Below are 13,980 nucleotides of genomic sequence, written 5' to 3'. Positions count from 1 at the left end.
CAGTGCCAGGGAGCATGCTAATTAAGTGGTGTGGACTATCAGCAGTATACTGCTCTGATTCACTTTCTATTCTTGTTTTATTTAGCAAAACAATTGTCATCGGAGGGACTCCCAGCCTGTTCCTACAGATAGTGTAGAAGCCTTTGGATTCAGCCATCTGGCGTAGCTAGCTGAGCCCACACAGACACTGCCACTGGCAGTAAACATGGCCCATATGACACCCAGCAATCCGTTTTTTGTCTGTGCCCTAATTTTCCTATCTCCAATACAGGGATGGAAATGCTCCTTTTCCTTTGCTAAGGGTCTTGATATCTTTGGAAGAAAAAGCACTGTGTAAGTTTAAGAATGGTTAGAGCTGCTCCCTGATGGTGGTAGGAAAGAGGGCATCCCCAGAGTACCCTAGTTAGGATTTCTGAGCAAAACATTTCGGTTCTGAGATACTGTCAAATCTTAGAGAAACAAGGATTCACTGGGGCCAGAGATGAAGAGACAGATGGAAAAACTGTGAAGCACTGGGGAGAAATACAGTCCACATAATAAAAATCAATACTGATCTAGTGATTTCTCACAGAATCTTCATTGTTTTCCACAGTATTATTCCAATAATTAAAGTGGAAGTTTCACCAAACACTTTTGTTTCCATGAACAGTGCATTTAATAAGGTTAGTAAGGTTTTCTTACAGGAAGAGACTGCTGTGTTTAGTAAGTTAATCTAGTGGAGTTAAGCTTTTCGCTGAGCTTTATCTGAAAAAAAAAACCTAAGAAAATTGATAAAGCCAAATTTATATTTTAATTAAAAAAATACGCAGTCTTCAGCTCTCATTATAAAGCATCCCTGTAATCTTAGGTATGAAATCTTACTATTCATTTGTTTGATTGCCTCTTATAAGTAATGATGTAATTATCTCAAAGTGTGATATTCATGTTAACACTTTATTTTTATAACCCTATTTTATGGTCTAATTTCCAAATAATCAGCTAGCAGTTACATTGTTTTAAGCCTCAATAATGCATGCAAACACAAGAAATTCCTGTGTGGTTCTACACAAGCAGAGGTAGGTCTCTACACTCAGGAAATGCTCCTCCAGTTTTTCTTAGTCCTTCACAGTTTTTAAATGAAACCCCATCGAGTGTCAGGAAATCATTAGCTCCTCTGCCAGAGAGAAAGAAGATGAGATTACAAAGTGTAAAATTTGTAATACTATATTTTTTTGCATCATTGGATTTTTATGCAAAAACAAGGAATTCATCTTTCTGACAAACAGATGTGTCCAGAGGGTCTGCAGAAACCTGGCAGGACATTCTGTTGACTGTGAGAGCAGATAAACTCAATAATTAATGACAAAGACTTCATCTCCCATAAGAGAAATCCGAGTATGGAATACTGCATTTTGAATCAGAGGCAACTTTTCTGGGGAAGGACGTTTATGCTGCCCAGTCCTACTAGCACTGCCAAAAGCAGCATCTGCTTCATGCTGTGGTGACAGAAAAGACGTTTTGCTGCTGCACAGACCCACACCATCATGGCTGCATCCAGCTCTGTCTTAAGGTATTTGTATTTTGGCATAACCATCTGTCAGACAGTGTTTTTGTGAGTACATTATTGCTTCTTATGTGTAAAATATTCTTCCCTGTGGATCTCCCAGTCAGTTTGTTTCTTTTATAAGAAGGACTGCTTAAGGAGGCATGGAAAAGGCATGCGCTGCTAAAGCAGCAGGGTTTACTGGCATTCACATCACATATTTGAAAGTGGCCACTGGCTTTTGGTGCCTCTGGGTGTGTCAGTACTAGAGACTGTTGGGAGGAACCTGAGCTAGCTTTAAACTAGCACTAACACATGCACAATGAATCAGCCCAAAGGGAACTTTGTCACAGCTACAGTATTACTAGCCAAGACTAACTAATGTAAAGCTATCTTAGTTCTCCCTATGCTGTTACATGGTTTTCAGTGTAGCTATGCACTCAGTACAATGGTATCTGTGGACACAATGTCAATTGTCTTTGAGCTTGGGAAACTGAATTATGTTGAATTACGTTGGCAGTAGACATGTGGCATCTATGCGCTTACGCTTTGTGGAGTCACCAACACGAGTATGGCTGGGAAGAAATACTACCAAATGCAGTGTGCAGCAGTGATTTAAAGCAAGGAGAAATGAATTCACATTTCTCCAAGGCTAGCTGCTGGAGCAGTCCTCACAACCCCTTGGGGAAGGGTGTATCCTCTTTAACTTGTACTTTCAGGTTCAATTCAGTGAGTAATGCTGTGGAACTGTGGCCTTCCTCCACTAAGATATGCTCGTTCTGATCCAGTGTGAAATGTAGGGACTCTAGCTGTTTCACCAACTCCCTTACCTTAAATAAATGAAAAAGTCACAATGCTAGCAACATACTTTGATTGAGTACAAAGAGCTGTAAATTGTGAGGATGGCCGTAAATGGGAGAATTGCCCCAGACCTCTTTTTTTTATTGTGTCACTTGAAGGGCTAGAAAGAGTTTGGCCCCATATATTTTTAACCATAGTTTCTACTGTTGCAAAGATCATGTATACATGAAATTGAAGGGTTCCTTGATCATTGTATGTATGAGAGTTGCACAATATGCAAATAGAAGTCTGTTTCATATAAACCCAGTTCTGCAAATCCAGCTCCCGGTCTGAGAGGCAAACCGTGGTCTGTTTCTTTCATGCAGTATCAGCAAAAAGAATTATGATTTTTTCAAACCGAATTGTGCCTCCATTATCAGATAGGTTATTCCACAGTCTTTAAGTTCTGTAGCTTGATGCTCTCTTCCTTGCAAAAGAGCTCTGTGAAGTCTGAGAGGGGAGAAGTTATAGCCCAAACACCAATTTTTTAATATATCCCCATCTGAAATGAGCTTTGAGGAATATGCATGCTTCATTCATCCCATGTACTGATTGGAATTAATAATGCATCCATTGCTTCTGATATATTATCAGGAGAGAGCTGTTTACATATATTGCATTTAGGTGAAAGGAATGATTCAGAGAGTATACAGACACAGGCTCACTTGCTTGAGAACATGACCTGAACTTCAAGGCTCAAATTATCAGAGGAATTTCTCCTCTAAGTTCCTCAGTTTCCCTAGACAGCACTTACAATTGATCTGTGTCTTCATTTGCCCTAGTTTCATTTTAACATGCTTCTCTCACTGCCCAGACTTAGGGAAAAAGGAAAAGTCCTTTAATCAGTTAAGTCCTCAACAGACCTGTTCTTGCTCCCTCTTTCTTGCTTCTTGAAGTGGCTGTTTATTCTCCAATTTCCATATGTCCCAGAGGTGCAGTTTTAACAGCTGCACATTACCTCACTACCCTCATATTTTCTCTTTGAAAAACATTCAATTTAATATTTTTACAACATGAAGATGAGAAATGAAAATTTCTATTGACTGAATAAACAGTAATTTACAATGCAGCATTAAAAATATGGCCTTTGTCTTCAACAACACTGACCCTGCATGGATTTACATACATCTCCTAGCTTCTTAGGGCAAAGAACTTGTAATTTGACACAAAATAGCTCTCTTATAGTGAAGTGGCATTTATAATGACAGCACCAGGTAAATAACTCAGGGATTCAAAGACAAAATTCATCCCTTAAGGTCATTGTTTGGGTTAATACAAGAGAAGTCCCTGACATAGTTTAGAAACTATGAAGCAAGATAATGGATTATACTAATCTATGAATTTAGTGGTTCTTTGGGGGTCTGATAGATATGACGCAGTTAATAGTTTTCATTCAGTTATTACTCTTAGTATAATTTAACTTACCACTATTTTGGCAATGTCTGTATTTCCATTACGCATTCTGTATGAGACGCGATTGTATCAACTACAGGGCAATGGACAATAATTTCCAACAAACTTAGCCCTACCAAACAGTTTTTGCACAGTTCTGCAGCACAATTTATATATAAATATGTAAGTATATAAATCTATTTGTTGTGCATGCCTAACCCGCTCTATTTTAATTGCTTGTACTCTCAAATGTAATTTTTCTCATATTCACATTGATGTACTTTCTGCTTAGTCCTGTTTTGGCTACACTATGTGGAGATCACAGTTCTCAGTAAAGAGTCTTTACTCATAATGCTAGCTGAGAGGGTTCAGCACTGTCCTCAAAAACCTAGCTCCGCTGGCCTCCCCTAAGACCCTGGGCAAACTCACTCAGCACTGCATCTGTTATCTCCCCTCGTAGTCTAATGGCTGCAGCTTTGAACAGGCTGCGTGACTGTTAGCACCAGAGCAGACGCAGCGTGGAGCTGTGTGCGCAGTGCAGCGCGCAAGTTGTTATGCCTTCCTCTGAGGCAACTTGTAAAAGCTTTAGCAGAATACATGAGTGCAGCTCTTCTGCCTCCAGGCTAGGGCTGGCCTGTGCCCACGCAGAGCCGGGGGAAAATACTAGTGCATCTGTATGCATCTAACTGTGTACTGTTCAGTACTCCCGCTCTGCTGCTGCCTAAGCCTGGAGACACTTAGATTTCTGCCAGTAAAATTCACCAGGCATCAGAATGTGTTCTTCCAGGCAGGCCCAGAACTAACTACACGCTGAGCAGCTGAGATCCTAGATTACATCTGATGGGATTTGTATGGTAGATAGGTCTCCCTTGTATGAGCCAGACCCAGAAGTACTGTTAGAGTCCAGAGTAAGACCCGTTCAGAGATTAGCACGATGCTGCTTCCCTTGCTTTCCCCCTGCCTGCAACTCAGTATCTTAATAGTAGAAGTACTCATGTACTCATGGCGGGGGGAAGGGAAGGGCAACTTAAATTCTGTCTATCTATGTTTTGATATCCTTGACCTGGAATCCAAGTGCCAGGCAAATGTCATAACTACATACTAATACAAAATTATGGTACTAAATGCTGAATTATTTGTTGACTGAAATGTTGACTAGAACAGCTTTAAGAAGTACGTTGCTACCTCAGGAGATGCTGCAGTATGGTGGCTTCATTCGCCTGAGAATTGAGGCATGTTGGTTCAAATTCTTGGTCTGAATCAGGGATGACACTGCATCTTGGGTTTCCCCAACTTACTTGCATATTCTTAAATGAGAATTACTGCTGCTGTTCTTTGACTTTTTATAAAACTTGTATCGATTCAATGGGAAAAGAATGACTTGTTAATCAATTGTTAATTAAATGCGAGAATGTGGAGACCTGGATTCCGATTCCTATTTCAGGCAAAGCAGAACCACCTCCGTAGCTGAAACTGAAGGAATCCTTTGCAGACACTTCAGTCCAGTGGTTAGAGCCTGCTTATAGGTTCATTTTCCCTTAGGAAGAAATGGGGACTAACCCTATGTTTCCACATCCTTCTGACAGTGGGATTTTGAGGAACTCTGAGGAACATTCCTCCATCTTTGCTTTTGATGAAAGTGCCTAATTTTCCTACAACATGAGGAGGTACTAAAGTGAACGCCACTGCAGGTAGCTGTGTTTATGCAGGTGCCTAAGCCCCTAGCAGGGACAACAGTTAGCGGCAGGCTTTGCACCCTGGCTCTTGTAGATCCCATTCTCAAGTGCCCAAGGGCAAATCCACCCTGTGCAGTGGGGCACTGTGCAGAGAGGTGTGAGACCCTAATGCAGGTGCTGACCCAAGTATTACCTCCACATAACACAGTGGAAAGCAATAATTAGTACAGCCGACTATGGCTCAGCATGATGGCTGCAGAAAAAGCTCAGTAAGCAGTAAAATAAAGATACCATGAAATAGACTGAAACTTAATTTGTAATTAATCATTTTACACAGGCTGATGTAAAGCAGCCTTAAAAATTGAGAATCAGCCCTGCAATTGTAGCTTTAACACACACTGTCATGGTTACTTTAAAACTGTCTATATATCACACTCTAACATGCTTAAGAGATTTGAAACAGAACTTTTAATCAGAAGTTTGGGGAGGGTTTTTTCTTCTTTTAAATAAAAGAGGCTATTTATGGAAAAATAAGGACATATATCTTAATATATTTTCGATGGAGCATTTAGAGGCAACTGTAACTGATGCATACGATTGATGTCCATAATAATTGGACACTTCAGTAATCCTTCCTCACCCATAACAGTTTTGAGCTTACATTTTGGATATTATTAATACTCAGACAAAAATAACTTGTGGACAATATGAAAGTGCATGGTGGAGAATTAATCTATTTTTGTAGAACTGTTTAAAAATGATGGATATTTTTTCTTGCTTCAGTAAACACTAGCTAATTCTCTTGCCTTGCCTTCTTTCTTTGTGAAAATCCAAGTCCAAATGATTTCATGGAAATGTAAAGATTAATGCCAAGACACTGCATACATGAAGATGAATTTCTTCACTTGATAAAGATCAGATGCCATTATATTACTAACTTTGGTACTAGAGTTTTGTTGTTTCCTAATTTATAAGAGAGTATACAATGAATTTAGGAACAGTGAGAAATAGAAAAAACGAGGCAGTTTAAACAAAATGCAGCTATGAAAGGAGTCTCTAAGTGGAAGTATCACACTTATTTTTATTCTAGATAAGCAACAGGGCAGCTTAGAGTAAACATGGATTGAAATTTTCTTCATCTCTTTAAAGAGTTTAAAGAGGCTAAACAAGGACACAGAAGAGTTGAACATTGCTGCGTACAGCACAGTAAACAGATTAAAATTTTATACCTGAGCAAAAAAAGGACTTTAACCATTAACTACAGCATGCAGAGTAATTGGTAAGTTATCACATGAACCTAGCATGCTGTTACTAAGTTACAGTCATTCAGATGTTCTTAATTTTTACAAGGCAAAGGGTGGGAAAAGCTCCAAGATGACATGAGTGTGTGACAAAAAAACACAACAAGGAAAAGCACATTACCATCTAGCAGCCTTTCCAGAGGATCAAAACTATCTCCTGTTCTTTTATCCAGGGAGAAAGCAGCAACAGTTCAAAGCCTCTGGAGTTAATAACACGTTAGACATTTAAGCAGGGCCTGAAAATTAAAATATTGGCATTCTGTCAGTTTATGAAGTGCTCACAGAAGACCTGAGCCTGCATCCCCTGCATGCCCTCGGATGCCACTTTGAAGTGTTGAGTTTGTGAGCTGTTGCAAATGCATAATGTAAGGTAGGGATCTGCAGGGAATGAGCGATCAGGGCACAGGCTTGTACTTTTCTCACCAGCTTGACTTTATAAGGAATGATTTTTTACTCGACTTCATTGACCAAAACCCACATTTCAATGTAGGTAGAAACTTTACCTTTCTTTACATTGAATCTAATTCTTTTCTCGTTTTCTCCCCCTAATCCATTTAGAATGCTCTGGTTTGAAGTATTTCAGTACAAGTCAAACACAGTAACATATTTCTCCTCTTAATTCCCTTTTCTTCACAAAGCATACTTGTGGGAGAGGAAGGGTCTGAAAAGTGTGAGCTTTAACCAGTGCAGCCCATTGTCTCCAGATATGCTTTGTTCTTCTGACAGACTTCTGCTCTCCATGTTCTCGACATGCAATCTCTCTCCTCTTCTGTTCTCCTGTTCTCCTCCATGCCATATCAAAGTTTCCTGCTCCCACGATCAATACTCCCATGTTACAATTCACCTGTTTGTCTTCCTGTGACAAAAATAGCAAACTCTGTCACTTAGACTTAACCAAAAAGAGATGGGAGGAATGGGAGTGAGGGAATCCCTCCTACCATGTTAGAGACAGTCAGAAACAAAGTCTCTCTCTTCTATTTCTTTGGAGTTGTATGGTTACATATTGTTGATGTCAATCAACTCCCCTTGAATCATACCACCCCCCTTGACTTTCCTGCTAGTGTTCTTTCACCATTTATGATTAAAACTATGCATTAAAAATGCATGGGTCAGAATGGACTTGTATCTCTGTCTACAACATACTCATTTCTTCTTTAAAGTCAGGCATCTTAGACACTGGTAGGTTGTGTGAAAGAGTCTCCAGGGAATTTGTTCTTCTTTGCTTCTAGTTTCTTCCTGGCTTTGAAAGCTGCCGATACTTCAGGGTGGATGGAGTCCAACCGCTGTTCACACTGGAAGGCCGTGAGGAAGGCCGTCCTATAGTTGTTATTCATCCAGCCATAGAGGAGGGGGTTAGCAAAGGTTGAACACATGGCAATGACATGAAACACTGTGTAGATCAGTTTGTATTCTTTCAGGTCTAACACCTGGCTGTCAATATCACTGACCAGTTGGAAGGTGTGAAAGGGCAGCCAGCTGACAGCAAACACCACAACCACACACACCAACATCTTGGTGGTTTTCCGCCGCCGGTGGTGGTAGTGGTCATTCGCTGTCCCAGGACTAACGTGGTTCTTGAGTTTGGTCCAAATACGGGTGTAGGCATAGGAGATAACTGCCAAAGGCAGCACATACTGGATCAGAAGCATGGAGACACTGTAGATGGTGCCGTAGTTAAGCTGCCCCTCCCCTGGCCACTTTTCAGAGCAGACCACAATCTTGAAGTCAGGAATGATCTCAATCAGTGAGTACTCACGGAAGATGGCCAGAGGACTTGCTAACAGGGCACTGACTGCCCAGGCTACTCCTATGATCAGAAAGCTGATCCGCTTGGAAATTTTGCTTTCCAAGTGGTAGACGATGCAGCGATGCCGATCCAAAGCAATCACAGTCAAAGTGACAGTAGACACATGCACAGCAAGAGCCTGGGCATAAGGCACCAGGTGGCACAAGACTGGGCCCAGTTTCCATTCACCCAGCAGTGTGTAAACTAACGTGAAGGGCAGGCACAACGTATTCACCAGCAGATCAGCCACAGCCAGGTTGGCAATGAAGAAGTTAGTCACTGTGCGCATGCTTTTGAACTTGATGATCACATGGATCACAAGGGAGTTCCCGATCACCCCCAGCAGGATGATGGAACAGTAAGCAAAGATGAGGATGATCTGCACTTCAACCAGCGTGGTGCTGTCCTTCAGTTCTGGTTTAGGGTCGAGAGCCAATTCATTGAGTGGTGTGGTGAATCTTGGCAAGTAGAGCCTGGTGAACAGCTCCATTTTCATTTCGTCTGTCTGGTTTTCTTCGCCTATTGATGCCAGAGGCCCCATCCTTGCAGCAGCCTGGTCTAATCAGCAGAGGTGTGCCTGAAAAACAAAACGATACAAGAACACGTAGAGAAATCAGTCACACAGTGTTTAAGACAAGAAGTAATGGGCTAAAGCTGGAGCTCTTTCCACCTGTAACCCACATTCTACATCTCAGGATTAAGAGAAGATCTGTCTTAATATATTCAAATTCTGTCGACCTTACATTTGAAGCCCGATCCTGTAATATTATTCAGGCATGACTCCTGCTGAAAATTGGGACAGATTTCAAAAGCATTTCAAAGACAAAGTTTGCCTAAGTAAATGCAGAAGGATTAAGATCCTGCTGGGCAGAATATCCTTTTTTACAATCCAGTACCTAAAACTACTGCTGATTTAGCACAAAACATCCATTAATTCCTATGGGAATTCTGCATGGCGCCATCCAGACTGTTATTAGTACAATAATCTTTCAGTTTTTCCTTAATGGAAAGAGTTTCCTTTAAATAGTTATTAAAAATTCTTATAGGTTTATACCTATCTCTAATGCTAGAGAACTAATTACTGAGGTCTTCCTTCAAGAAACTTTAAGAAAGTGCCACAAGGCAAGCAAAAATACCGCTCTAGTTGAACTGAAATAGTAGCAGTTCTCTGAAATGACTGTTAAACCAATTCACTTTGAAAATAACTCATGAAAAAATTAAAACGCAGTTATAAATCATACTTCTTTTTTGTGTGATGTTTGAAAAAAACCACAGCTCCTCAGAACTGCCAGTCAAGGATTCATTTCTGACCGCAGTCGTAGAGAAGGGCAAATCATTCTTCTACTGAGATCAGTAAGAATTTCACCACTGGCATCAAAATCACATTTTCTTGCCTCCCTACACAGGCTAAGCCAAATTCTGCTCAGCTAACTTATGCTGTTGTAAGACTTTAGTAGGCTTGAGTAGCTATATGGACGTTTTACAGTTAATTTCTGACTTGGACTTCAATCCTATGCAAAATGTGTGTCTATGCCCCTGTGGACTGCCCAGGCTTTGGATGGCACGCTAAGTGAGAGTACCCTGCACCTGGTGACCTGCACCTCGAGCTGTGAAAATACGAAGCAGGAAATTGCCAGGGCACAGTGGGTTCCCTGAGAAGACATCATTGTCTGCCGCTGCAGGGGAGGCCAAAACTGAGTTATTAACTCCACACGTCCGTTCATATACTCCTTAAGGAAGGCAAGAATAGAGAAGAAATATCACTTCCTTGCCATTATGCATTATACATGCCTTAGCTGACCTCAAGTTCAGGTCTGCCTAAAGAAACAGTCTACCTGTGGCTTCATATGGCTTTTTTTTAAAAACACCAGATTCACTTTACTGTAGATTTTCATCCCTACCTCTTATCACCATTTACATATATCAGTGACATCCTTAGATTTGATTTCCTAACTGAGCTGAGCAGTCTGTACGTTTGCACCTGCATTTGTGACTGGCCACTACATTAAGGTTCAGAAAGCAGCGTTGTCTCCCGGCGGGGGACCGAGCCGCCTGTGTTACGCTTCCCTCCCACGCAATGTTCCAGAGAACTTCTCAGCATTAGCCCTTTTTCTCAAAAGCAACAGATTGACTACATGAACTGAAAGGTAATTTTCCCCAGGCTAAAATTATGCTGTGCTGTTTTAGTTTACTTTTACTGTACAATTATCAGTGTAAGCCTAAGATGCTTAACACTGTGAGAGGTGTAACCGAGATAACTGTCAGCTGTTCATAGAAGCTCATCCCACAGTCTTTAGTAATGTCATCAGTCATCAACTACTAGCCTAAACAAGGGTGGCAGGACTGAATCTCTTAATACACCTTTAGTCCATATCAGGTTAAAAATACGAGAGATCCATGACAACTTGCACAGCCAAGGCTATGCAGAGCTCATGAGCACTTCTGCATCTGTTTTTTCCTTCACCTGCATACCTACAACCAAGAACTAGGCTTGTATATTATTAGGCTAGGGATGTAGTGAGAGCCCAGGACTGTCAGCTGCCCCAAAAATCTCCTAATTTTTTCATTGTAAAATAGGCACAGGTCATGTTTACACATCATAGGAGAAGGGTGAGAGGGAGGGCAAATTTCACAACTTTTACCTTTGCTGTGAATATAAGGAGGATGATGGAGCTCAGCAAAATAACGTAGCATCCCTTTCTTTCTGAAAATATTTTCATTCGTTTCTCTGGTCCCTGACAGTCTCCTGATTCCTACCTCCAATGCCTTATTTAGCAAAGCCTTCTCTTACTCTGCCAGTTTTTTTCTGTTTGTTCCTGCCCTGTTTGTGCTGTTGGAAGGTGTTTGGATCTTGTAAATAAACCAAAGCTGGGGGAGGGAGGAGGGACAACCCGGTTTTAGGCTCAAGCAGAGATGAGATGGTGTGTGGGTAAGAGATGAAATAGATTTGACAAGTTTGGGCATCGTCACTGGGACGGTGTAAGTGGGCAAAGAATCAGCCTCTTTCAGAGTACAGAGGAAAACCGAGGTAACATCTGAAACCTCAGGCAGTATTTGGCAGGACCCTCTCTGTTCTTAGCAGAAACTCTCTAGCTGATGGCATCTATTTGCACACCTTGCGTATTGCACAGCACTGCTCTTCACACTTTCCGAAAGCCAGATCCTTAGGGGCGAGCATCAGATTGCGTCTAACTTTCTGCGGGCGAAGGACCGTGGAGGATTTACACTGGTTCTGAGAGCAAGGAAGCCAAAAGGGCGCAATACGTGATTACATTCACAAGCAGCCTTGCTCTCACGACCGCAGTGCCTGCATCGGGGAAGGGCTTGGAGTTGCTCGAGGGGCAGGTGCGGGCAGACGCGGCTCGCCGCTGCCCGCCGCGGCGCGGCGCCGCGGGACGTGCGCGGCGGCGGGGCCCTGCGGCTGCCGCGGAGCCCCTGCCCGCCCGCCGCCTCCCCCCCGGCACGGCACGGCGCGCCCGCTCCTGCCGCGGCAGCCGGCTCCGCGCCCCGCAGCGCGGCGGCCGGCGGCTCCCGGCTGCCCCCGGCCCCGCGCGGGCCCCCGCCCGCCTCCCCGCACCGACTCACCGGGGCGGCTCTCTCCTCCCTGGCGACGGGCGCCTCTTCCCGCGGGCGGAGGCCGCGGCACAGCAGCCCGCCCGGCGCGGCCCGGCGCGCCCCGCCGAAAGTTTGGCGGCGCCGGCGCCGGCGCCCCCCGCATGCCGCGGGGACGGGGCGGGAGCGGCGCGGGGGGCGGCCCGGCCGCCGCCTCCTCCCTGCCCGCCCGCCCGCCTGCCTCCCGCCGCCGCCGCCGCCGCCGCCGAGGGAGGCGCTCCTCGCAGAGCCCCCCGCCGCCGCCGGGGCGCCGCGCCCGGCCCCGTTGCCGCACCTGCGGGCGGCGGCTCCGCCCCGCTCGGCTCCGGGCTCGGCGGCCGGGTGACCCGCTGCGGGCGTTTCGTGCTGTGTCGGCCGCGTGTGGCTTGTTCCGGCGGCGACAGCTTTAGTGCTGCCTGGCGTAAAAAAAGGTGATTTGGAAGGCAGGGTGTTTCTGCCAGGTCCGAGCTGTTGTACCCTCCTCGCACTGTACCCTGCTGCCTAGTTCTCCAGTCCCCAAACAGACTTTTGGAGCAGGATGTGGCAGAGATGCCTTTACTGTCCGGAACTGCTGAAGTCCTTGGTTACAGGCACCCCAGCTTGCATAGATTTGCTCTTCCACATAAGGAGATGTGGATGTGCCTATTGCCAGGGCAGGTGTAAGGATGAATACAGCATATACGTATTTGGTCAAAAGCAAAATAAAAGATTGCATTTTTATTCGCAGGGCTGAAAAGTAAAGGCAACAACTGCTGTATTTGTTTAGTTCTATACTCAGTGACCTTCTCAAAAACTCTCTTACCAGCCAGCTGAAGTGAGGAATAACTCCAGCTCCGTTGCTGTCCTTCTGCTGGAGCCTAGGTTCATAAAATCCATCGACAGGATGCTCTCCGAATTTTGCTGTGTGCCTGATGCCTGTCTCCTAGGTACAACTTACAAGATGAGAACCAAGGAGGTGTCTGCTCAGGGCATAGTTAGAGGGCTTGATTCGCTGAGCAGTGCTTCAGCCCTAAGCATCACTCCCAAGAAAAGGTACCAGAGAACTTCGCTACCTCTGAAGCTACAGGACTGATGCTTGGACAGTTCTCACTTTAGGTCTTACAGAAGCTGCTGTCCAGAACAGGAATGCTGCTTTACTTTCGCTTAACTAAATTTGCATTAAGACTTCAGGTAGCTTTGAGGATCAGCAACATTAGCTTCCATCTGTCCTCCTTTTCTCCCAAAGGGACTCTGAGCAAGAGTCTCTTCTTTTGTCAAAAGTAATGCTCCTTGCTTTGGTTATAGCTCAAGATTATATTCTTACAAGAATACAGAATGTAAATGGAGTATCAAGCAGTAACTCCAGCCATGTACAGTTGTTCTTGAAATTCAAAGCATGTCTTGAGAAACACCTTTGATATTTACTAATTCAGGCTATCTTCTTATGAAGGGCTTTGCTCTTAGTCCTTCAGCACTTTTGAGACTGTTAATGGAATACTCCCAGCTTGTTGCAGAATAGATTTCTTTGATCACTAAACAAGGAGCCAGGAGTTTCAATTCTACCTCCGTTTATTTCATTTCCCAAGTCAATTTAATTGTAAGACTTATCTTTTGGTCTACCAGCAGACATGAATGCATGAGGAGTTTTAGTAAACAGAGCTCTTTTATAATATATGGCTATAACAGCCTGCATTTCTTCCCTTTCCTTCTCCTTCAAATAGGGTACAGTAGTGTTTCCCCCACCTCAGGAGTGTTGCTGTTGTGCTTTACTCAGCACATTCTTTCTAGCTTAAAATATTTTCTGGCTGCTCCTAACATCTTCAAGAGTGTAGCAAAACACAAATCTTTACAATCTCTTCAGCTCAAGTCACCTCAAGAGCCTATAGCTAAGTG

The 13,980-nt window shown here is 43.7% G+C and overlaps 1 protein-coding gene and 1 long non-coding RNA gene across 8 annotated transcripts in view; one reads left to right on the top strand and one right to left on the bottom strand.

Moving 5' to 3' along the window:
• LOC112995290 (uncharacterized) overlaps window positions 1-13,980 on the top strand; it is a 209,553-nt gene that overhangs the window by 55,607 nt on the left and 139,966 nt on the right. The gene's annotated exons all lie outside the window — the stretch shown is intronic.
• On the bottom strand, window positions 6,492-12,283 carry NPY2R (neuropeptide Y receptor Y2). The gene is made up of 2 exons (XM_064510868.1): window positions 12,103-12,283; window positions 6,492-9,094 (listed from the first exon to the last, which is right to left on the bottom strand). Exon 2 carries the CDS (start codon window positions 9,056-9,058, stop codon window positions 7,901-7,903), a length of 1,158 nt encoding a protein of 385 aa, XP_064366938.1. The 5' UTR covers window positions 9,059-9,094; window positions 12,103-12,283; the 3' UTR covers window positions 6,492-7,900.

This window comes from Dromaius novaehollandiae, chromosome 4 (genome assembly GCF_036370855.1).
Source record: "Dromaius novaehollandiae isolate bDroNov1 chromosome 4, bDroNov1.hap1, whole genome shotgun sequence".
NCBI classification, from domain to species: domain Eukaryota; kingdom Metazoa; phylum Chordata; class Aves; order Casuariiformes; family Dromaiidae; genus Dromaius; species Dromaius novaehollandiae.
Note: the sequence above shows the minus strand (reverse complement) of the source record. Positions and strands in the feature narration are given on the sequence as shown.